Raw genomic sequence first — 23,420 nt, 5'->3', positions numbered from 1 at the left:
GGGTTTGGTGGTTCACCCCAGCCCTCTGCCTTCACACTCCTTTCCTTATGGGGTCTGTTATGTCTTGAGCATCTCTCTTGTCTCCTGTGCGTCTTCCTTCACACCCGTCATTAGTCACTTTCTTTCCCTCACCTCATCTTCCATTCTTTGCCTTCCTCTCCTGTCAATAGTTTATCATTGTATGGATGTTGTGGTTCCCTCTTTTAATGTGGGATTTTACCGGTTGTAGTTAATCTAAGGTTGGAGGGACTGATGACCGCGTAGTTTGGTCCCTTCTCCAACCAACCAACCAACCAACCAACATCCATTCTTCATCAGTTGTACTGCCTACTGAGCTAATCCTTATTGCTATATCTAAAGCCTTAGAGATCTTCAAGCATACCTTGTCATTCCTTTATACGAGGTGTACATGAAGTCCGGGAACACTTTGTTATTTCTTGTACAAGAACAAAGCATTATACAGATATCATTCATATGTCATTTTGAAGAGAAACCCTGAAAGTTTTTTCATGTATACCGCCACAGCCTAGTTTGGCAATTTGCCAATAGTTTGCGCTAGTCACAAACATGGCGAGTTCAGGTGCGGAACGAGCTTTCTGTGTGTTTGAGTTTGGCAAAACCAAGTGTGCTACAGCTGTTCAATGGATGTTTAGAATCAAGTACGGTAAGAAGCCACCAACAATGAAGGCCATTTACCTCTGGCACAACAAATTCGTTACAACAGGTTGCTTGAGCCCGGCAAAGAGAAGCAGACGTCCCAGTGTGAGTGAAGTGAATGTGGAGCGCGTACGGGAGATTAGCACGGACTATTGGCAAATTTCCAAACTATGCTGTGGCGGTATACATGGGAGGGGCAGGGGGGGGGGGGAATCTTCCAGGGTTTCTATTTAAAATGACATATGTATGATATCTGCACAAAGTTTGGTTCTTGTGCAATAAATAATTGAAAGTGTTACTGGACTGTGTGTACACCCTGTACTTCGGTATCCCACTTCTTGCATATTTATTCTTCCTGACTAATGTCTTAAACTTCAGCCTATTCTTCATCACTTCTACATTCTGATCTGAGTCTATATCTGCTCCTGAATGTGCCTTACAATCCATTATCTGATTTTTGAATCTCTGTCTGACCATGATGTAAGCAAACTGAAATCTTTCCATATCACCCAGCCTTTTCCAAGTATACCACCTCCTCTTGTGATTCTTGAACAGAGTATTCGCTATTACTAGCTGAAATTTATTACAGAACTCAGTTAGTCTTTCTCCTCTCTCATTCCTTGTCCCACGTCCATATTCTTCTGTAATCTTTTCGTCTACTCCTTCCCCTACAACTGCATTCCAGCACCCCCTGACTATTAGATTTTCATCTCCCTTTGTGTATTGTATGACCCTTTCAATATCCTCATATATTTTCTCTACCTCATCATCTTCAGCTTGCAACATCGGCATATATACATGTACCATCATTGTTGGTGTTGGTTTCCTGTCGATTCTGATAAGAATAACCCTTTCACTGCACTGTTCACAGTAACACATTCTCCACATTACCTTCCTATTCATCGCGAGTCCTACTCCAGCTACACCATTTTCTGCTGCCGTTGATATTACCCTCTACTCATCTGACCAGAAATCCTTGTCTTCTTTCCATTTCACCTCACTGACCCCAACTATATCTAGACTGAGCCTATCCATTTCCCTTTTAAAATTTTCTAGCTCCCCTACCACGTTCAAGCTTCTGGAATTCTATGGCCCAACTCATAGAACATTATTCTTCTGGTGGTTGTTCAATCATTTTCTCATCACCTTCCCCTTGGCATCCCCTGCCAGAGATAGGAATGGGGACTATTCCAGGACCTTTTGCCAATGGAGAGATGTTCGTGACACTTTTTCAATTACAGGCCACATGTCCCGTGCATAAATGTTGTGTGTCTTTAACACAGTGGTTCTTATTGCCTTCTGCATCCTCTTGCTGTTGATCATTGCTGATTCTTCTGTTTTTAGGGTCAGTTTCCCACCCCAAGGACAAAAGTGTGCCCTGAACCTCCCTCCACTTGTTTGTCCTCTTTGACAAGGCCATTGGCAGAATGAGGGTGTCTTCTTATGCTGGAAGTCTTTGGCCACCAATGCTGATTATTAATTAAAATTTAAGCGTTGGCTGGTTTCAGACACGGGACCAAGGACATTTCAATTAGCAGTCAATGAGGAATGGGGTAGATTCAAGGGAACATTAGTAAGTGCGGTGGAAGCAATATGTGGGAGGATAAGCAACAAAAAGAGATAGAAAGAAACACCCTGTGGAATGATAAAACAAAGGATATAGTATAGAAGAAGAATAGAGTCTATAGGGTGTAGTTCCAGAAGAGGGCAGGAGGGACAAGAGAAGAGTATCAAGCAAGAAAGAAAGAAGCAGAAAGAGTGGTGGTGGAGGAGAGAAGAAAGTGGATGGAACAGTGGACCAGAATGGAGGAGGAGGATAGTGAAGGTTGAAGAAAGGTGTTATATGAGATGATTAAAAGTAAGAGGAAGAACAGTACTACAGACTATGCCCGACTGGTGAACAAAAGTGGGAGACCTGGGTGAGGAGAAACAAGCTGAGGAGAAAAAAGAGGAGGAACAGCAAATAGAAAAAGACCTTACATGGGGAGAAGTGGGAGAGGCATTGGGCAAGATGAAGGGAGGGAAGTCACCAGGGTTGGATGAGCTAAGTGTAGAGATGGTGAGAACAGCAGGAGAGGTGCTATAACGAGTAATGAAAATAGTGTTGAGACAGATGATGATCCCAGAAGACTGGAAGAAGGGAATAATTGCCCCGATCTTTAAGAAGAGAAATAGAAGAGAGTGCAATAACAATCAGGAAGATAACATTGATGAGTCATTGTGCAAAGATTTTTGAAAGAAATTTGGAAGCAAGAATTCGGGCAAAATTGGGGGGGGGGGGGGGGAGGATGAGATAGGAGCAACGTGGCTTCAGAACATGGTGGATGTAATTTTTGCTGTAAGACAACTGATGATTTGGAGGATAAGGAGGAGGAAGTACAAGAGCAGTTGGATGTACGGAAATGAACAGTACAAGAATATGGGATGAAATATAATATAAGTAAGAGTGAGATGATTATCACAACGAGAACAAAGGAGAGAGGAACAACTGCAATAACGATTGGTGGGGAACAATTGAGGAGAGTGGAGAGTTTCAAGTACCTAGGAAGCCTTATGCAGGAAGATGGAAAAACAACAGAGAAATAACTGAGTGGGGGAGAAAAGCAGAAGCATTTGGGAAGAGTGTCAGAAGCCTGATACGGAGTAAGGATGAACCCCAAATCAGTAAAAAGGTTATATACCGGTCATACTACATCCTAGTCCTGACATATGCATCCGAGACCTGGGCTGTGAAAGGAAGAGAGAAAAGCAAAGTACAAGCTAGTGAGATGAAATTCTTGAGGAACAGTATTCGAGTGACAAAGATAGACAGGTTAAGAAATGAGAGGATCAGACAGTTAATGAAGTTGGAACCATTACTGGAGGAGATAGAGATATCGAGGCTGAGATGGTACGAACATGTTAAACGAATGGAGGAGAAGAGGATACCCAGGAGGATATAAGAGATGAAACTGGAAGGAAAGAGGCCAAGAGGAAGACAGACAGATGGCTGAAAGGAGTGGAGGAAAGCATCCAGAAGAAAAGAAAAGACTAGACCAAGGTGAAGATGGAGAGATGGTGGCAAGACAGAAGACGATGGAGAGGCTTATGTTCCAAACAGACCCGGCCACAGGCTGGAAACTGTCCATGATGATGATGATGATGAATCAAAGACACTACCTCTACATCACGGTTGATACTTGAGTCATAAAAATAGGTCAGTAATACTACAGCCTATTCAAAGAATTAGCTCTTCTACATACTGCTTCTCTCTCTCCTCGCACAAAGTGAGTGCCTTATAACACTTGATTTGCTCTGAAGCACTGCTATATGACCAGTATAATTAAATGTTACAAACTCGTTTCATTTGGAAATTCCTGGCCATACTAGTCTAATAATTATTCTACAAAATTTGTATGTTAACATCTTTGGTAACTGCAGCATTAATTTGTAAATGAAAAATAAGTTATATTTATTTTTACTGGTTTAGTGACCATGAAGCCTGCTTCATGTATGGTCTGTGGTTCCGCATTAAATTGGGGTCTATCAATTCTTGTATTAAACGTGTTTGTTTGTTTAACATATTTCATGCCCATTAGGAACTCCTCACTGATTGTATGAAAAGACAGTATATGTAATATAATGTAATTGTAGTTTCTATTTTACAGTGTGCCTCAATTGCTAATGTAGATACCACTCCCTGAATGTAGTTTATTTTTAGGGCAACAAAGGAGCTGTTAGCGTCAGATTAAATATATATGGCTGTTCCTTGTGTATAGTGAACTGTCATTTAACTCCGCATGACCCCTACCTGCAAGAAAGGGTTGCTGACTATAACACAATAATTAGGAAACAGGTCTTCAAAAAGAGAGAGACAAGTCACATACTTTATCATGAGTAAGTATTCATATTTATATATGTATTTGTTAGTTGCAGAAAATACACACAATCAATTAATTAGAATTGCAAACTTCTTTACAATAAAACTTTCATAATCTTCTGTTTGTATAAAATCAGAATTGAAGTCAATTAAAACCAGTAGTTAAGCACAGGATGCAAAATAAGTGAAGAGGTAAATGTTAAAATGCTAGTTTCACATAAAATATGAATTATGGACATGGTTAATTTGGGAGCCAATAATTTGTATTATAAATATTGATAAAGACATGATTTACATAAATTGCTTCTATGTCTTATCCTTACTTATCGGAAATTAATGAGGTAACTGGAACTGTAGTTGGGAACAAAAGAAACTTCCCAGTAGATGTATTTACGAAACTATTGCTGCAGTTTGGAGGGGGGGGGGGGGGGCAGATTCATTTAACTTTAATACCTAGACCCTATTGAAGGAGCTGTTCAACACAGTAGTGTCAGTGTCGTAGAGCTCAACATCCAGGAAGGAGCCTTGAAGTTTGGAAAATAAGACTAATTTCAGTTTAATAACTATAAGATGGATGTATATTTCACTAGTTCATCCCACAAAATATCATTGATCAATGTGTTTATAGCCATAGTGATTCCAAATGATAAAGAATGACATATAATGGGGCAGCCTGTTTCTCATTGCTTTTTCCTAATTTGTGATTGTGGCCCCCCAGACATTAAGAAAATTATTGGATTGACTGAAGTTGGCCAGTGAGGTAGTGTGTAAAACATTTTTTTTTACGTGTGACTTTTTACATCATCAGATTTGAATTTTCCCAGCCTGCACAAGGTTGCATGAACATAGTAATGAAAACTTCCTCTCCTGCATGTCTTCTCATCCCACCATTCCCCAGTGCTCCCTCCAGAATACTCTATGGTCTCATCTTCCAGCCTCCAATGGGGTGTTTCAGAATTTCTTTTCATGAATTAATTCTCCCTCTTCCTCCTTGACCCCCTATTTACTATATTTACTACAGGTTGTTTATTTTATTCTCTAGACTTGCCTTTTCCTTTTCTTTTTCTTTGTTTATCTTCATTTCTCTATCATCTTGTTCCATCACCTTTGATTTGAATGAGGCACTGTCATTGATCTGTACCTAACCTCTTCGTCAAATTGCAGCTGTCTCAGCATGCCAGCGAAGATACTTCTGTTTGGTAACTACATGGTGCTCATGAAGTGTCAGCAGAATACAAAAGGAAATACTTCAATTCTAGTTGCCTGAGACTGCAGCCATGTGTGTGTGTGTGTGTGTGTGTGTGTGTGTGTGTGTGTGTGTGTGTGTCTTGCTATATGGTGAGTAGCAACTTTCCTTTCCATAATAGTGTTACATTTCATTCTGGATTTTCAATTATTTGATACTTTCTAATTCTGCATCTTTATGTGCTTACTACATCAGATGTTCCAGATTTGTAGAAAACAATGAAATGAACCATTTCAACATTAATTCTGCTGCCTCATTTCAAAACTAGTGTGAGCTTGGTACTGACAAGCTGATCAGAAGCATTGTTCTGCTTTATTTTGCATGTGTTACTCATACATTCTGTTGTGCAAAATAACACCATGAAGATGAAATTGAAATAAATTAATGAAGCACTATGTTATCTAAACTTTTAGATACATATAATTAATACAAAAGTCACATTGTTTGCTTAGGCATGTTACTACTGATAATAAAAATTACAAATTTCCCAAACAGGTACTCACCAAGTACAGCTTGATGTTAAAATGTGCAAGGACACTTACTTCTCAATTTAAAGTGAAATACATTCTACATACTTGCCATATGAAGTGGCACATTGCAAGATGGTATTTATATTGTCACCCACTGCGAAAGTGACTTTGGATTTCCCTCCATAGGACAGTAGTTTCAGGAGTAATAGGTGCACTTTAATGTGATTTGTTTTGACAAGATCAAAGACAATGGATTTCAATAATAATGTTGGAAATATTTGTCAGTTTCTTGCAGGATAGACCCAGTAGAGGTAGAAACCTCACAAAATACTTTGGGAGCACTAAATTTTCTGTTACTTTTCACAGGAACAAAACTATGATTTATAGATGCCTATCTTATTGCTTGGCTGAGGGATTTCAGTTGATGATGTATTTGAGAAAAAGTTCCACCTCAGTAGTATCTTGAGAATGTCTTTGTCCTACAACATGACTAGTTTCAGCAGCACATTACTGCCGTCCTCGGGCCCCACCACTGCCAAAAGAGTATTTGATTTCATTGGCACATTTACTCTGGGATCTTTGTTACTATCACACTTGGGCTAGCTTTCATCAGGTGTCTATACTTGACACTGTGTTGATTGGAGACAACACAGTATAGAGTATAGACTCCTGATGAAAAGCTAGGCAGTGGTGGAGCCTGAGGATAGTGGTAACGTGCCTCCAAAACTAGTTGTGTGAGAGAATAAAGACATTCTCAAGATACAGCTGTGGTGGTACTTTTTCTCATATAAAGTGAAATTATGAGATATTGTAAAATTTGTAACTTAGGTGAAGGAAGGAATTATTTGGGTCATGTGGGTGTTTGTAATGACGTATTGCAATATTGTTCCATTAAGTTTCGGGTGTGCAGCTCCAAGAAATCTCCTCCTTATATTTAAGCTGAATACCGTCCAGCCATCTTCAGAGTGAATCACAAGACTGCCGCTCCAGTGCTCGCTTCGTCCCTTCATACTCGTGTACCGTGCGACTGCGCGTGCGGCTACAGGTGCAAATGCGCCAGAGATGTTGGTCGGCGGCAGAGACTTGCATAATGCACAAGTTGTATCTATGACTCAACAGTCAATCTGTGTTGGCATATCGATATATCATTGTGAGCTGCACTGTGACGACGTCTTTGTGAGTTTATTACAGCAAGTGCCGGATTCCATGATTTATCAAGATTGAAACCATTATCTCTATTAATTAAATTTGTTGTCAAGCGAATTTCAATTGCCTCCTTCACTATCGAGTCCCAAAAGGATGACGTAGTTGCCAAAATTTCAACGTTGTCATAAAACATACTGTGACCATTATTAATACAGTGCTCTGCCACTGCAGACTTGTTAGGTTGTAAAAGTCGTGTGTACCTCCGGTGTTCAGGATATCTTTCTTGGACAATACAAGTTGTTTGTCCGATGTAAGAAAGGCCACATTCACATGGAACTTTGTAAACTTCAGATATTTGGAGCAGCAAATAATCTTTGACGGAGCTCACGAGTGCAGCTGTCTTTGGTGGAGGACGAAAAATCACTTTTACTTTGTGTCTGCCGAGAATCCGTCCTATTTTTGATGAGAGGCTACCCACATATGCCAGGAAGACCATCGATTTAAAGGTTTCTTCATCGTCTTCTGCTTTCTTTGTGGCCTCTTTCGGTTTCATTTTCAGTGCCCTCTGTATTTGTTGTGGAGAGTACCCATTGTCTTCAAACACTCTTTGTAGGTGGGAAAGTTCATCTTGCAGACTGCTTTCGTCAGAAATAATATGCGCTCTGTGGGTCAAAGTTTGGAGAACACTCATTGTCTGGGCAGGATGGTGGCAGCTATTTGCACGTAAATACAGATCGGTGTGCGTCTGCTTCCTATACACTTCATGCCCCAAAGTGCCATCCTCTCTGTGCCAAACCAAAACATCCAAGAATGGAAGGCATCCCTCCTTTTCAGTTTCCATTGTGAACTTTATTTGATCGTGGAGGAAGTTCAGATGTCTTAAGAAGTCTTGCAAGTTGTCTTCACCATGGGGCCATACTACAAAGGTGTCATCAACATACCTCCAGAATACCGTGGGTTTCAAGTTAGCAGATTCAAGTGCCTTCTCCTCGAAGTCCTCCATAAATAAATTGGCCACCAGGTAAGGGATAAGGGACTACCCATGGCGACTCCGTCCGTCTGTTCAAAAAATTCGTTGTTAAATAAGAAATATGTGGAGGTCAGAACATATTTAAATAAAGCTGAAATCTCTTTGTCAGAACTTCTTTCAATAAGTTGTAGAGATTCTGGAAGGGAAACCTTTGTAAATAAAGCCACCACATCAAAACTAACTAATATATCAGACGGGTTCATTTTCAATGATTTCAGTTTACTAATGAAGTCAGCAGAGTTTCTTATGTGGTGAGTACATTTTCCCACAAGAGGCCTCAACAATGATGCCAGATGTTTGGCAACGTCATAGGTCGGAGAGCCTGTGTTACTCACTATGGGGTGTAGAGGAACATCTTTCTTGTGGACCCTTGGTAGTCCATAAAGTCTAGGAGGCACCAGACCACTTGGTTTCAATCTCCGAACAACTTCTGGTGGAAAGGGAGAATCGTTCACTCGATTAGTGGGATCCCTGCTGATCTTCGGGTACATGCTGTCACTCAATAAATTGTACATTTTATCGTGGTATTTGTCCCGAGACAATAAAACAGTATCGTTACCTTTATCTGCTAGGAGTACCACCGTCTGAGTATCCAGGCGTAGCTTGCGTAGAGCAGCCCTCTCTGCCACAGATATATTGCTCCTTTGTGGGCGAGCCTTCATAATTGCACGGCATGTTTCACGTCTTATTTCCTCTGCTGAATCCGAGGGAAGTGGTCGAACAGCTTCTTCAGTGGCGCTAATAAACGAAGGCAATGACAGAACCTGTGGCGTGGGTGCAAAATTCAGTCCCTTACTCAAAACCATCATCGTAGCATCGTCCAAATCTCTACCTGTCATATTAATAACAGGGTGTCGAATAACAGTTTCTCGCTGCGATGTCGTCTTCAGTCGACTAAATTTTGCAGTCTGTCGGGATGTGGCCACCTCACGAATCCAGTCTGATTTGGCCCAAGTTGTACCATATTATGCAGATTTGACAGTCTCTGTTTGGAAATCTTTTGTCAAACTACAATAAGGCAGGTGATGATAATCTGCAGGTGCACTGAAGTTGTACACTCCAAGACGAGTTGTACATTCAGCTAGTATAGGGGACACTTGTCACAGTGCTTTTTTATGTACCGTCTTGACCATGTACTCTCTGAGTATTTTTCAATCATCTTTGCCTCCCTCCCCTTTCAAGACCCTCCTAACTTTGATTCAAAGTGACTGACTCCCACTCTCATAATCTTCTCAAACTATTTCTTCTTTCCTACTCTGAAGCCTGTGGGTCTGAATGTTAAGGCGCGTTTACACTGAGTTCGCAACATTGTTCGTGGCTAGTAATGGACTACCGATGTTCGCAACACAGTCAGTGTTTCACTGCTGCGTCGGTAGAGATCAAAGAAACATTGTTCGTGGCCTTCTACCACTAAATTCCGCTATGCAGCGCTAGTGTTCGTTTGCTCCGAGTGAATGTTTTGGTGTTTGTTTTGCTGGAGTGTAGTGGTGCGTTTATTTTATGTCTCTTCATTTTTATTTGAAATGGAGTGGTCACGAGACAAAATTTTCCAATTGATATCGCTCTGAGGCGGAGGAGTGCCTGGGGAATGTACGTTGCGCAGGTTACAAAAATACTAAAATCAAACATGATTCATTACAAAAAGTTGCTGCGGTGCTTGGCACCAGCAGCAGTGATGTGGACAAAAAAATTTTAATCTCTCTTGTCTCAGTACCAAAGAGAGAATAGAAAAATAGAGGAAAGTAAAAAAATCTGGATGTGGTACTGACACACTCTACAAAACAAAGTGGTTTGGATTTAAATATCTATGTTTCCTGGATGATATCCAGGAACCAAAGGAGACCCGGGACACAATTGAAGAGGTAAACAAGGTTATACTTGCATATGATTGATTTTATTCTCTTGTACAACAATTTTAACTGTAATTATTTTGCCATGGAACAGCTCCTTGTAAGCTCACAAAGTAGTTGGCAAATTCGTCGCGAATTTCCTTGAATGTCTGAGAAGTTCTCCGTGGTATATTTGGGAGTGCAGTAATAGAGGATGCATTAGCATCTCGTCTCCATGCCCCTGAAATGACTTCACCTGTTTGTGGAAAATAGAATCGAAGCTTCCAGGTGGGCTGTATTAACTTCTTGACTCCGAATTTCTTCTTAAAAAATTGTCCAGACACACTGCTGTCATTTTGATGGTTTGTGCCTTCTGTCGTTGTAATAGCATCAGTTTGCCGAAGACACGAAACGCTGAAGCCATAATACCAAATCTGTTTTCCACACTCATCTTTTCCCCTGACAATCTGTAGTTATAGAGCCTCTATTGTGCCTACCTGGATATGGCTTCATGATGCTTTTCCTGTAATGGAAAAGCATCATCTGTCGTGAATACATATGGTAGTGGCTTTGTCCATCCAGATAAACACTTGTGACATGGCAAGTTTAGTTTGTTTTTGTGAATTAGCTCACTTATGGAGGCATTTTTGAAAACACCTCCATCAGAAATCCTCCCTTGGTAGCCAATGTCAGCATATAAAAAGTTGTAGTTGGTGTCAACTACAGCAACCAACACAATGCTAAACGATCCTTTATAGTTATACAGGGTGGTCCCGAATTCATGGTACAAACTTTAATGGTAGGTGCAGGACATTGTAACAAGGATATATTGTATAGGAATGTATAGTCCCAGGTGACGCGGTGAGGCGTAAACAGGGGAAATAACGGCCGAAAGGAAAACGAAAGATTTTATTGAAATCGTTGTTGCCAAGTGTCATGTTTACAGTAAGTGTTCAAAATTGCGTCCACCATGAGCGATACATGCTTGACAGCGTCGGTGCAGCGATTGGCGTACACGTTCAAAGATGCCTGGTATTTCACGCACACCTGCAGCAGCTACAGATATGCGAGCAACGAGATCCTCATCTGAGTCAACTGGAGTCTCATAAACAAGACTCTTAAGATGTCCCCATAAAAAGTAATCGAGGCAAGAGAAATCAGGAGATCGGGGTGGCCAAGGGACTGGTCCACCACGCCCAATCCATCTAGCACCAAACGTGGCATTCAGGTAATTCCGTACAGCAGTGCTGAAGTGTGCTGGCGCTCCATCGTGCTGAAACCACATGCGGTTACGAATGGCGAGCGGAACATCTTGCAGCAGTTCTGGTAACACTTCTTGCAGAAAAATAAGATAGCTTTCGCCACAGAGTCGCGTGGGTAGTAAGTATGGCCCAATCAAAAAGTCGTTCACAATACCAGCCCACACATTAATACCGAAACGTTGTTGATACGCATGTGGACGCGTTGCATGTGGATTATCTGTTGCCCACACATGGGAATTGTGCGCATTAAAGACACCCTCGCGTGAAAATGTCGCTTCATCTGTAAATAGCACATGACCTACGAAATCCGGCTGCAACGCACATTGCTGCAACAACCACTGGCAGAAGTTCACGCGAAGAGGATAATCTGCCGGATTCAATGCTTGTACTTTTTGAAAATGGAAGGGGTGTAAGCGATTTTCATTTAACACTCTGCATACAGTCTGATGACTCACATGTACGTCACGCGCAACAGTTCTTGTGCTTGACTCGGGTCTATCAGCCACTATGTTCAAGATGCGTTCTTCCAGTCTTGGAGTGCGTACAGCTCTTAATCGACCAGCGTCATGTCTGTTGACGTCGAACGTACCTGTTTCACAAAGTTGACGATGTAACTGTTGAAAAATTCTATGATCCGGCATTCGTCGATTAGGATACTCCGCGCGATACATTCGTAACGCAGCTCTGGCGTTACCATTTGCACGGCCGTACATGTAATGCATGTCTGCTTTTTCTGCATATGTAAAGTCGCCCATCGTCTACGGCAGCACAATTGTGAATGGCGCTTGTCCCTACTGCGATACATCATGTTCATCTACTGCCCTCTACCGGCAGTGACACCAACCGATCACTCCATTTCTCTTTCCCCTGTTTACGCCTCACCGCGTCACCTGCGACTATACATTCCTATACAATAAATCCTTGTTACAATGTCCTGTACCTACCATTAAAGTTTGTACCATGAATTCGGGACCACCCTGTAAAACTCGCTCCCATTAGCAACAGGGCACTATAGAACAATGTGCTTCCCATTAATTGCTCCCACGCAATGAGGGAAGTGGAGTGCCTGGCGAAACACACTTTCTTTTGAACACCATTCGTCTTTAGTAGCTGGCATCTGAAACAAGTAAATCTGGCTTCAGGTTTTGCAAGAGCTACCTCAACATGCAGCAGCTGAAACAGAGGAACCTGCAGAGAAAGGTGAAGAGGACAGCACACCACCTCCACAAAAACGGACCAAAAGGGGGGGGGGGGGTGGAAGAAGTGACCCCATACTTAATGCTGCAGAAATGTTGCATAATATTATGCAGCAGCAACATCAATGCCAACGACGACAGGACTCAGCAACAGATTTCAGAAAATTTGTTGTCACTAAGTTGAAAGAGCTTCCACCCTATGAAAGGGCGGTGGCTGCAAAACGAATAAGTGATGTGCTCTACGACGAAGAACTGAATGCTCTGAGGATGCAGCAGCTTACAGTAATAAACATAGACGCAGCAGGATCATCAGCATCAACTTCAACTGCAGATTCCCCTGTCACATTCATTGGCAGCATATCTGATTTGGATTGTGAAGAAATTATCTTCATGGAATGATTCAAATATGTAAATGCAAAGAAAAAAATAAATATCTAATCAATTAAATACGTTGCAACCTGGCAAGAGTAGTGACACAACTCAAAAATGCAATATTTGAGAAAATACTTTTAAAGAATTATACCAAAGCTTCTTTTACATTTCAACTAAGTACTTAAAGGCAGTATCTTCTGTTATATTATATACAAAAGTAATACTGTAATTGTATCCATATTTTTCAGTGACGTAAACTTCGAGTTGTCTCTTTTCTTGCTGCAGTATGTGTTTCAGTGCTGTTAACATAGCTTAATTACCTTTACATGATCCTTCAACCAAAGCTTCACAAACTTCTGGAACTATTTGAGGTATGGCTGGCTTTGAAATGTGGAATAAATATGCAAGGCTTTGATAGGAGTCTCCTGATGCCAGAAAACGAAGAGTAACAGCAAGTCTTTGGTTCACCGGGATTGCTTTTCTGAAATTTGTGTCTTTCTTTGAAACAACTGGTCCTATAATATTCACCAACATTTCAAAATCTGACTGTGACATCCTAGTGAAGTTGCGAAAGTCAGAACTGTCTTCCAAATTCAGCTCACATAGCATGTCATTCCCACCACATCTTCTATAGTACGTTTTGGTCCACCGATGACGACTACGTCGTTTTCTTCATATTCAGTTTGTTAAGTATTATTAATGCAGCACCAAATGTCATTAATTCTTCCTCTTCATTTGACATAGCATATCTCTTGATGTGAATACACAAAGTAACGTATCAGTTCACCGCAGCAGACTATGTGAATACGTAGAAATGTTGGTCACTAGTGTAAACGGGAGTGCGAACAATGAACAATGTTGCCAACATTGTTCATTGTTCGCACTCCCGTTTACACTAGTGACCAACATGTTGAGGAACAAGTTGCACACAATGTTCTGAACAAAAACATGTTCTGAGCTCAGTGTAAACGTGCCTTTAGAAGTACTTTCATTGTTTACTTTTGTGTGTGTTTGCTGGTTGTCTTATAGTGGTGCCTCCTGAAAATGAGTACTAGCCAATCCACATGTCTTGCTATGAATGTGATGAATTTCTCAATGGAGTTTTTCTTTTACAATTACATAATCACTAAGTTTGAATTAATGTGAAATTTTCTGCTGAATAGTTAAGCAAATGCTTACTATCCCTAAAAAGAAATATTATATTAAAACCGTTTTTATCACTTTTTGATGCAATTTACAAATGTATTTTTTGTTACAGTTATGTATTTTGGATCGGTGACTTGAATTTTCGCTTAGAAGAAAATCCAGCTTTGACAGCAGAGAAAATTGACTCACTTGTGAGGAAAGGTGATCTCAAAACCCTTTTACAGAAAGATCAACTCCATCAAGTAATGAACAGTGGGGATGCTTTCAGTGAGTTAACAGAAACATTGCCAACATTCCCTCCCACATACAAATTTCAGTTTTACTCTTCAGACTATGATTTGAAGTGGGTATACCATTTGTTCTCTCTTGGAAAATAGAACTATATGGTTTAGATTTCCCATAACTTGTGTTCTGTTTGAATTACAGGAGACGGCCATCTTGGACAGACAGAATTTTGTATAATGTGAATGAAAATGCTTATGAAAACATGACACTTGAAGTGGAACAGCTCTCCTATAATAGCTTTCCACAATATATTCAGAGTGATCACAAGCCTGTTAAGGCAGATTTTCTAGTAAAGGTAAGTAATAAAAGATGTTTGGCAGTTGTGTTGTTCATAAAAATGTGTTGCAGATGTCATTTTCTTAACGATGTCTATTAATTTTGAATGTAGTTTGTTGGCAATGCTGTATGGAAAACTGAAAAGAGAATTTCATTTATGTAGTAGACAAACTAGTCACTGAATCGAACAAATGCTGTGAGCTTTCAAAGTCTTTAACTGTTAGTTGCAGATATTTTACTGAATGTCACATCCTCGTAGCTCTGTATTCTGTAATGAACAATGATATTTTGTTCTCCCTTTGTCGACCAGTGCTACAGAAATTGCATTTGATGCATTCATAAAACATTTGACAAAACACTGTGATGAAATACTGTTAGAAGACAAATCAGAAAGATTAGAAGGAAAGCTGTATGGGCAAACAGTGAGCCGGCATATAAAGGCTGATGTGTTTCCATAGTGAAAAAGGTTGATGGGATTCAGGATGCTGCCAAAAATTGTGAAAGGCACGTGCACGTTCATGTGGATGGGCAAAAGTCTTGAGTGCAACAAGCTTTTATGTGCTCAGGTTAATTTGGATCCAAGCAAATCTCTTAGACTATTGTCTCAACTTACGCACAGTGACACCCTTTCAAAGGAAAAGCTGATCTCCGTGTTACATATTACTCTTACCTATAATCTATTTACAAAGTGTTCTACAAGAGTATAACTTTGTTAGGCCATGGAAAGAAATCAGTATTAACATAAATCCTTTAAGGCTTTTCTAAATAAATTTCTTTCAGCCACCTAATCTTTATGTTGTAGCCCCCCTTAGCCCACTTGCACATACCTCCTTTGCTCATAATCCTTACTCACATGAGCCAGATCATTACAAAACTGGTCATAATCCATCCTGAGCCCCAGAAATCCAGTCCACTCCCACTGGCAATTCATACATAATCAAGCGAAAGGATAAGATGTGCAAACATGCATGATCAGTTCATGTCAATTGTCAGAACAATTGACCACAAGCAAGCATCTGTACCTTGAACATGTTGAATGTGGGCAATAAGACACACAAATTTGTTGAACGTGTTATGTGATGAGAAAGCATCTCTAAATATGATTGGAATTCTACTCTTTATTTTACCTTTTGATAGAGAAATTGTTGAGTTGTGGTACATGGTTCATTTATTAAGCACTGTTTACTGGTTACACAAAACAATACTTGAGACCAAGTCCAACTGGCACAGGAACCTTGGGAAGTCTGTCTGTCACAGTGGTCATCATATAACAGCTAGATCACAGGGTCTGAGCACTGGCCGAGAACAACACGCAAGTGGCACACTTGTTGGCACCTTCATCTGAGTCGGAAGTTGATTGGTGCCATGTGATCCAATGTAGTACTGGGAGATGTCTTCCTTCTTTTATGCCACTCCCTGTGTAAATGCGGTGATTTATATGTCACTTAGATTTATGTGGGCTTGGAACCACAGAAACTCAGTTGTATGGATTACAGCAAAAGTTTTGATGCTTGTGGTTTAAAATTTTGTGTGTTCCTCTCTAAAATCTGAAGTTATAGTTATATTGCAGAATGTCTACCTTAAGGCAGATGATGATTCTGAGCTATCACTTGCTGACAAGTATGAATGTCTTCTTCGAAACTCATTTTCTGTGAGATTTTAAGTGACTGTAGAGGCCTGATGGAGCTAAGATTTTTCCACACTGTTGACACACATTTGTTGTGGTGGGGACTGGCTGCATAGTGTTGCTTATTGTCAGGAGCTCCCATTTTTTCCTAGCATTGCACTTGTCAGATTTTGTTTTCTGCCTCAGTTGCTCAAAATGCTGGTTTCCTTCCCAAACTTTACAACTATCCCAGTTACCAATTTCAGTTTGAGATCTTTTCATATTGTCCTTTTATGTTTGTATCATTTCTATTTTTTTCCAATTTGTCTTTGACCATGCTTTGGCTGGCATACATAATTTGTTTTGGTAGGTGGGATTCAGGTGTTCAAATGATGTGGCCCATCCAATGGAGTTGATGCTTAATGATCACGGCTTCAATGCTAGTAGTTTTCTTCTTCCAGATCACTGATTTTAGTTCTCCAGTCTTGTCATTTCACCCTTAAGATCCTTCTCAAGCAGTGCTGATGATACTTTTTCAGATATCATATGGGCTGTCTGTAAGTAGTCCATGCTTCGCACCCATATGTAAGAGATGATGTACAAGTTGGGTGTTATACCTAGAGCTAATGACGACTGGAAGCCGTACTCCCATATTTGAGGTGATGGATTTCAGTATCAATATTTGCGTTTGCCAAAAGGTGGCTGCCAGGGTATGGGAAGTGTTCTTCATTCTGCAGGACTTTGCCTTGGACTGTGATTTTTGGGTGTATGGCGGTATAGTTAGGTGCCGGTGGATGTAGGATTTGCATCTTCTGGATGTTAAGGCTTAGTCCAATACTTAAGTTTGCTTCATCAGTACATTTAGGTTACTTGTGGATCTTCTGAGTTTGCAAAAATGACATTATCATCTGCATATTGAATATCAATGGTGGTTGTAGTGGATACTTTGGTCGTCGCACATAGTCTATGGAGATTGAACAAATCTGCAACAGTCCTGTATTCTATTTTCTATGCACTTTGGCAGTTTCTCAGTGACAAGATGAGCCAGATAAACATCTCTCAAACTATTTTGACCAAGTTAATTGTTTGTTGAGATAATAACGTAATGTGCCACTGCATATTCTGCAGCCGAGCTCACATTAGCCTGCAACATGTAAAAAACTATTGTCAGGTATGGACACAGAGCTTCAAAGTTTGATTCTTATAAGACAGTGTCTATACCACAGACGAGAATATATAGTTACCACAAAAAATGTCTTTTGGGGGTAAACAGACAGTTTAATACTGAAGTCTATTGTTAACACATTCACATAAAAATTTTTGAAATAAAATTTTCACAGGTTAGACCTCATTGTTTTGTCAATTGCAATCGAGGTATTGTAGGATCAAGCTCACAGTTTCAGCTCAGTGTGTAAAGCAGCTCCAGAAGAATGTGACCCTCCCAAGCTATATCCATAAGGGACAATCAAGCAAAGTAGAAAGCCCAGTTAATCATCAAGGCAGAGTGGAGACATTTTCCAGGGAAAATAACTCTGACGAGAATATCAGTCCTTAAATGATTGAACATTTCTGTGTCCAGGAGGTAAAGTATATTTTCTTATACCCCTTGACATACCTACTCATCAGAGGATATGAGGATCAATACCGATCGTGTTTAGTCACACCATCTGGTCCTTGATTGTAATTGGTAAAGCAATTAGGTCTAAACTGTGTTTTCTCAGTTTTACACACCGCATACTCTGGTACATTATGAAGCATTTTTTTTTTATTTTTAAATCAGCGTGTTTTACAGTAAGAGTATTATTGGCTGATCCAAATTTTAGTTCCATTTTTCTCAGGGTAGTTCCACTGATCTGAGGTAATCCATGTTGATCTCGACAGTACTCCTGTCTAGCTATTCCATGGAGATCTTGTGAAAATTATACCAGCTGGCAATGCAAATAAGTCTGATCTTCCTAAACAGAGACACATATGCACACATTTGTAGCAAAATATTTTCGCTGGCTGAAATTTGGCAGCCACATCACCACTTTCTTTTTTCTTCCCTGAACATATCTTTAGATTATGACAGTATTCATTTTCTGAAGCTAAATCTGTGAAAGTCTGCCACCAAATAAAATTAGACTTTCATAAACGTAAAAGATTTTGCCTAGAACATGTATTCTTTGAAATCTGTCGAACAATTGTGTGGCAAAGTGGAAGCCTGTTCTTACCTCCACTGGGCTTTTTGTCAGCAAGTTGCTTTCTTCCCAATTTTTTTTTTTTTTTTTTTAGCTGCCTCAGTCTTGACCCCATTCTCTTCTGAACATGACCAATATATTCCAACTTTTTTTATTTTGATTTTGTTACCAATTCAATTGTTTTGAAATTTTTGAAGTCACCAACACCTAGGAAATTGACATATCCTGCATTGTACCATGAGATAGACTTTTCAAAAATTTTCTTTGCCTGCTCAACTTCCATACTACGACTGCTTCCACTATAATTAGCTTGACAGCTTTCAGAATGTTTATTTTTAATTCCACAAGGGCATCTGCAATATTTTGAGAAAACTACATCATCAGTTGCCTTCGCAATGTCTCCACTAGTGGCTGTTACCACACCGAGTGACCGATGCCTTCTCTCTTGCCAGGAACCATGTAAGCCTACAGTAACGTCCATTATGTTGACATTGTTAGTGACATGAACAGCTTCTTCAACTGCTTTCTGCATAGTTTCATGCGCAATATCTTCCACTACAGACCTAATGTTTTGTTGGAAGTACTAAATTTTGTGGAAGGCTTTGGTAAGTTCATAAGACCACACATCATTTCTTCTGTGGTTGCACTTTTCCGATAGAGAGAAGGGCATAAAGCAGTCTCAGATTAAGTTCAAATAACTTTCCTGGTTCTCTTTGCATAGAGTGACAAATAAAAAATGATACTTTGTAATTACATGATAGGATTATTTCACATGCAAGGTCAACATGTGACTTGACTTGAAGCTCAATACCTCCCTGATTATAATTCTTACACCTGATACAATTTTTAAAAATATCTGACTGTACACTTATGTCAAATATTTCATTTACGTTGTTTTGATCTGTTTCCTGAGACATTTTATTGTAGCTGTCTTCATTTGTAGTCAATTTCTGCTTGTATGCACTGCACTGGGAAGAAGCAGCCTCACTATCTGCTTCAGACTTAACCTCTGGATTTGCAAAAATGTTCTTCCAAATATGGTTCTTCCATTTGTCTTTCCGCTTTCTATTACTCACTTGTGGCATTTTCAGTAAAAAAAATGATTTTCAGACAAGAATGCACCCACTCTGTCTACCTACTCAACACACTTCAGAACACCACACTCAAAATTGTGCCAAAAAACCACACAACAACAAACTTCAATGAACAACTGTCATATTTTCTGCCAGAGCTGCCAACCTCTGCACAGAAGCCACACAATGCAAAAGTCCTAGCCGTATCTCTGAAGAAAATAGAGGGAAGTTCAAAATATGTAAAAATCTTTCTCAGACACAAAAACCATGTTAAATGGGTCGGGAAACGCCCACAAAGAGCAGTGCAGGCCCTTTTTATTTATTTATTTTTAAATACTTAGAATTAAGTTAGATGTATGTCTTGAAACAAGTTAATCAGAAAACTTGGTAAAATTCAATTTATTTTTCGTATTTTTCACGTTCTGGGTGCCCTTAAAAATCGTGTCAGAAATCCATTTTAAGACTTTGTTTTATAGTGTTTTATCCCGGATGCCATAGAACTGTTGTTTTTCTTTCAGATGTCAACAGCAAAGACAATTTTTAGGAAGATTCGCTAATTGGTGTGCATTTCAGCTATTCACCTTTGAACAGTGCACTGCACACTTCGATGTCACATCAGCATATGTTTCTTGTATCAAAAGTTTTGCTGCATACATTCAGATCCCCCCACTCCCTCGAAAACAAAAGTTACTATATTTGTTATTTTTCAGTGCGTCACTGGCATTGTTAATCTTCACCATTGCTCGAATCCCTCAAGGACTCAGAATTCATTTGCTGAGTATGGGTTTGGCAACCCCAGGGTTCCTGAGCTACCAGTTCCCTGTCACTGGAAGCTCTGGGCATGCATCAGCAACCACCATGCTGCATGGTGGGTGTACTTTGTGTGGCACAGGGAGTGGAGATCTTGGCTTGTTTGCTCGCTGTATCTACCTTCGCGAGACACGAAGGTAGATACAGGCTCTCATAGGTGTTGTGGAACAATTCCCACAACCATTTTTGCTACTGGGAGACTCAATGTCCACCATGTGTTGTGGGGCTCAACCTCTGCTTGGCCTCAGGGCCAGCTTTTTGAGAGCCTCATGATGTCTCACAAGCTGTACACCCTCAACGCAGGTACTAGCTTACATTTCTGTACTGCTACTGGGTCATTCTCAGCCATCGACCCCTTTTTCTGTTCTCTAGCCCTCTCAGATTGTTTAGTGGGACGTCATTGACAACTTTCATTCCAGTTACACTTCCCACTCCGCATTCACCTACTGGGTGCATCATTACCTGATGAGAAGCCACCAAAATGTATGCTCAGCACGGCCAACTGGATGCAGTTCAGCCAGCTGGTTGTGTTTGAACATCATGACAGCACCTAGGAATGAGTGAACCACATCACACAAGTGATCCACCGTGCTGCTGAGTTATCCATCCCAAAGTCCTTAGGGCATCTTAGGAGGTGACCTGTACCTCGGTGGACAGATGAGTGCTGTTCATCCATCTGGGACAGGTGTGCAGCACTTCAGCAATTTAAATGCTGCACTATAGCAGACAACCTCGTAACCTTTAGAGTCGTGAGAGTCAAGACTCAGTGCATAATTAAGAAGAACTAGTAAAGGTCATGGCAAGTGTTCGTGGAGTCTTATCAACCGTTCCACTTGTTCTACAAAAGTGTGGGAAGCCATCGGAAGGAATTCCAGTGAAAACAGTCATTTACCAATAGTAGCAGTGCTGAAACAGGAGTGTCCTCAAATAATGCCCAGAGACATCACTCAGACACTGGCAGAGCATTTTACAAAAGCCGCTGCCAATTCCAGCCAGGATCCGGCGTTTTGCTGCTACCGTGCTACTGTAGAGTGGGGCAAGTTGCAGTTCAGATCCCACCATTCTGAGACCTACAACTCCCATGTCTTCATGTGGGAACTGGAATCAGCCCCGTATGAGACTCATGATACTGCAACGTGTTACAACCAAATCTGGGACTGTTGCTTTGACTCTTGCCAGAAGTGTCAAAGGAAGACCTTCTGGGTCGTTTCAATCTTATATGGCAAACAGGTCACTTCCCCAACTAGTGGAGAGAGGCAATTTTGATACCTCTCCCCAGACCATGAAAGGATCTCTCATGACTCAGTAGTTATCGGAGTATTGCCTGAATGAGCTGTGTAGGAAACATTGTGGAGCGAATGATTAACCATTGTCTGGTCTGGTTGTTAGATATCAAGCAACTCCTTAGTCTCTCTGTGTGGATTCCGGAGATTTCCGTCCACTGTCGACAGCCAGACCCTAATAGAGCCAGCTGTTCAGCAGGCTTTCCTACGTAAATATAGCTATATAGACATATTCTTAAATACCAGAAGATATACATTACTACTTGGAGACACAGTAGTCTTGCACAATTGCGTCAGTGGGGCTTTCATAGCCATTTACCCTTCTTCATATGGTCTTTCCTGTCTCAGCAGGTTTCTAGGACTCGAATTGGTGATACACTGTCAGATTGTTGTGTCCTTCACGGCAGTGTTTTAAGTGTTATCCTCTTTATCATAGCTATAAACAGCATATTTTCTATGGTAAGGCATTGTAATTATTTGTGGATGATTTTGCTGTTTTGTGTTCCTTCTCCGTGGTTACAACAGCGAACCATCAGTTGCAACATAGTTCTGAGTTTAGAGGAGTGGGCTGCAAAGATGGGTTTTCAGTTTTCTGCAGATACGTGTGTGTGTGTGTGTGTGTGTGTGTGTGTGTGTGTGTGTGTGTGTGTGTGCATTTTAATTATTCTTTTTGTTTGTTTAATTTATCTGCCTTGCATGTGAAGGACGCCATCCGACATTTTAGCCACTCAGTGGGGTTCCTCAGCATCATTTTTGACTCCAAACTGTCGTGGTTGCCACAGCTGAGAGACCTGAAAGCTGGAATTCTGAAGGCACTGAGCATCATGAAATGCCTTAGCCACAGGTCTTGGGAAGCAGAAAGGGCGCACCTGCTCCAGTTGTATAGTACTTTCATGTATTCGTGGCTAGACTATGGGTGCACAGTATATGGATTGGTGAGGCCTTCTTATTTAGAGATCATTGATGCTCTCCACCATGAGGAGATTAGGCTGGCCACAGGTGCTTATAAGACCGGCCCCATACCCAGTCTCTGTACTGAGGCTGGTGAACCAGCACTTAAAATTTGATGGCAACTTCTCAAGGTGCATCAGGCATTTAAGTTCCTCACAGCTCCAAATTTATCAGCATACCACACTGTTGCATGTCCACCTCTGGAATACCTTTTCTCCCATTGTTCATGAGCAACAAGGCCATTTGGGATCCGCATTTGGTATGTGCTGGTGTCACTTGGAGTGGCACAAGTAGTACAACCTCAAATCCAGGATTTTAGTCGTCTGCTACCTGGTTACGCAGGGGTGCTGACTTTTTGATTTAGTGCAGTACAGGAGGGATTGCACTCCTGCTTCTTTTATTATTATTATTATTATTATTATTATATGCATATGGACCCTGTCAGATCACGCATTACATTTATGATGAAGGTTTTGCTCACATACAGCACTTCAGGTTTAATCACTGTATTATAATGTTTGATCTTTGTATGAATGGACATATATTTCTTATTGTAGATTTCATCCTTTCTCCCATATGCTCGTTTGAGCTTCTGTAACCAAACTTTCTGTGCTTCCTTTTCCAACTCTGTTGGTTCTGTAATCTCACTGAGGTATTTGAAGTGTGGAACTTGTTTGATCTGCCCATATTTTGTGTTCAGTTCCTGAATGTCGAATTTAGTGCAAGTGAACTTGGTTTTCTTG

At 40.6% G+C, this 23,420-nt stretch overlaps 1 protein-coding gene across 1 annotated transcript in view; it reads left to right on the top strand.

Moving 5' to 3' along the window:
• Positions 1–23,420, top strand: part of LOC126474939 (phosphatidylinositol 4,5-bisphosphate 5-phosphatase A-like) — an 80,328-nt gene that overhangs the window by 28,710 nt on the left and 28,198 nt on the right. Inside the window, exons 5-7 of the mRNA XM_050102460.1 lie at positions 4,358–4,533; positions 14,326–14,556; positions 14,640–14,793. Of these exons, the coding sequence (XP_049958417.1) occupies positions 4,358–4,533; positions 14,326–14,556; positions 14,640–14,793 (561 nt within the window). The remainder of the gene's footprint in view (positions 1–4,357; positions 4,534–14,325; positions 14,557–14,639; positions 14,794–23,420) is intronic.

The sequence above is a fragment of the Schistocerca serialis genome, chromosome 1, assembly GCF_023864345.2.
Source record: "Schistocerca serialis cubense isolate TAMUIC-IGC-003099 chromosome 1, iqSchSeri2.2, whole genome shotgun sequence".
Lineage (NCBI taxonomy): Eukaryota > Metazoa > Arthropoda > Insecta > Orthoptera > Acrididae > Schistocerca > Schistocerca serialis.
This window is presented reverse-complemented; position numbering and strand designations above follow the sequence as displayed.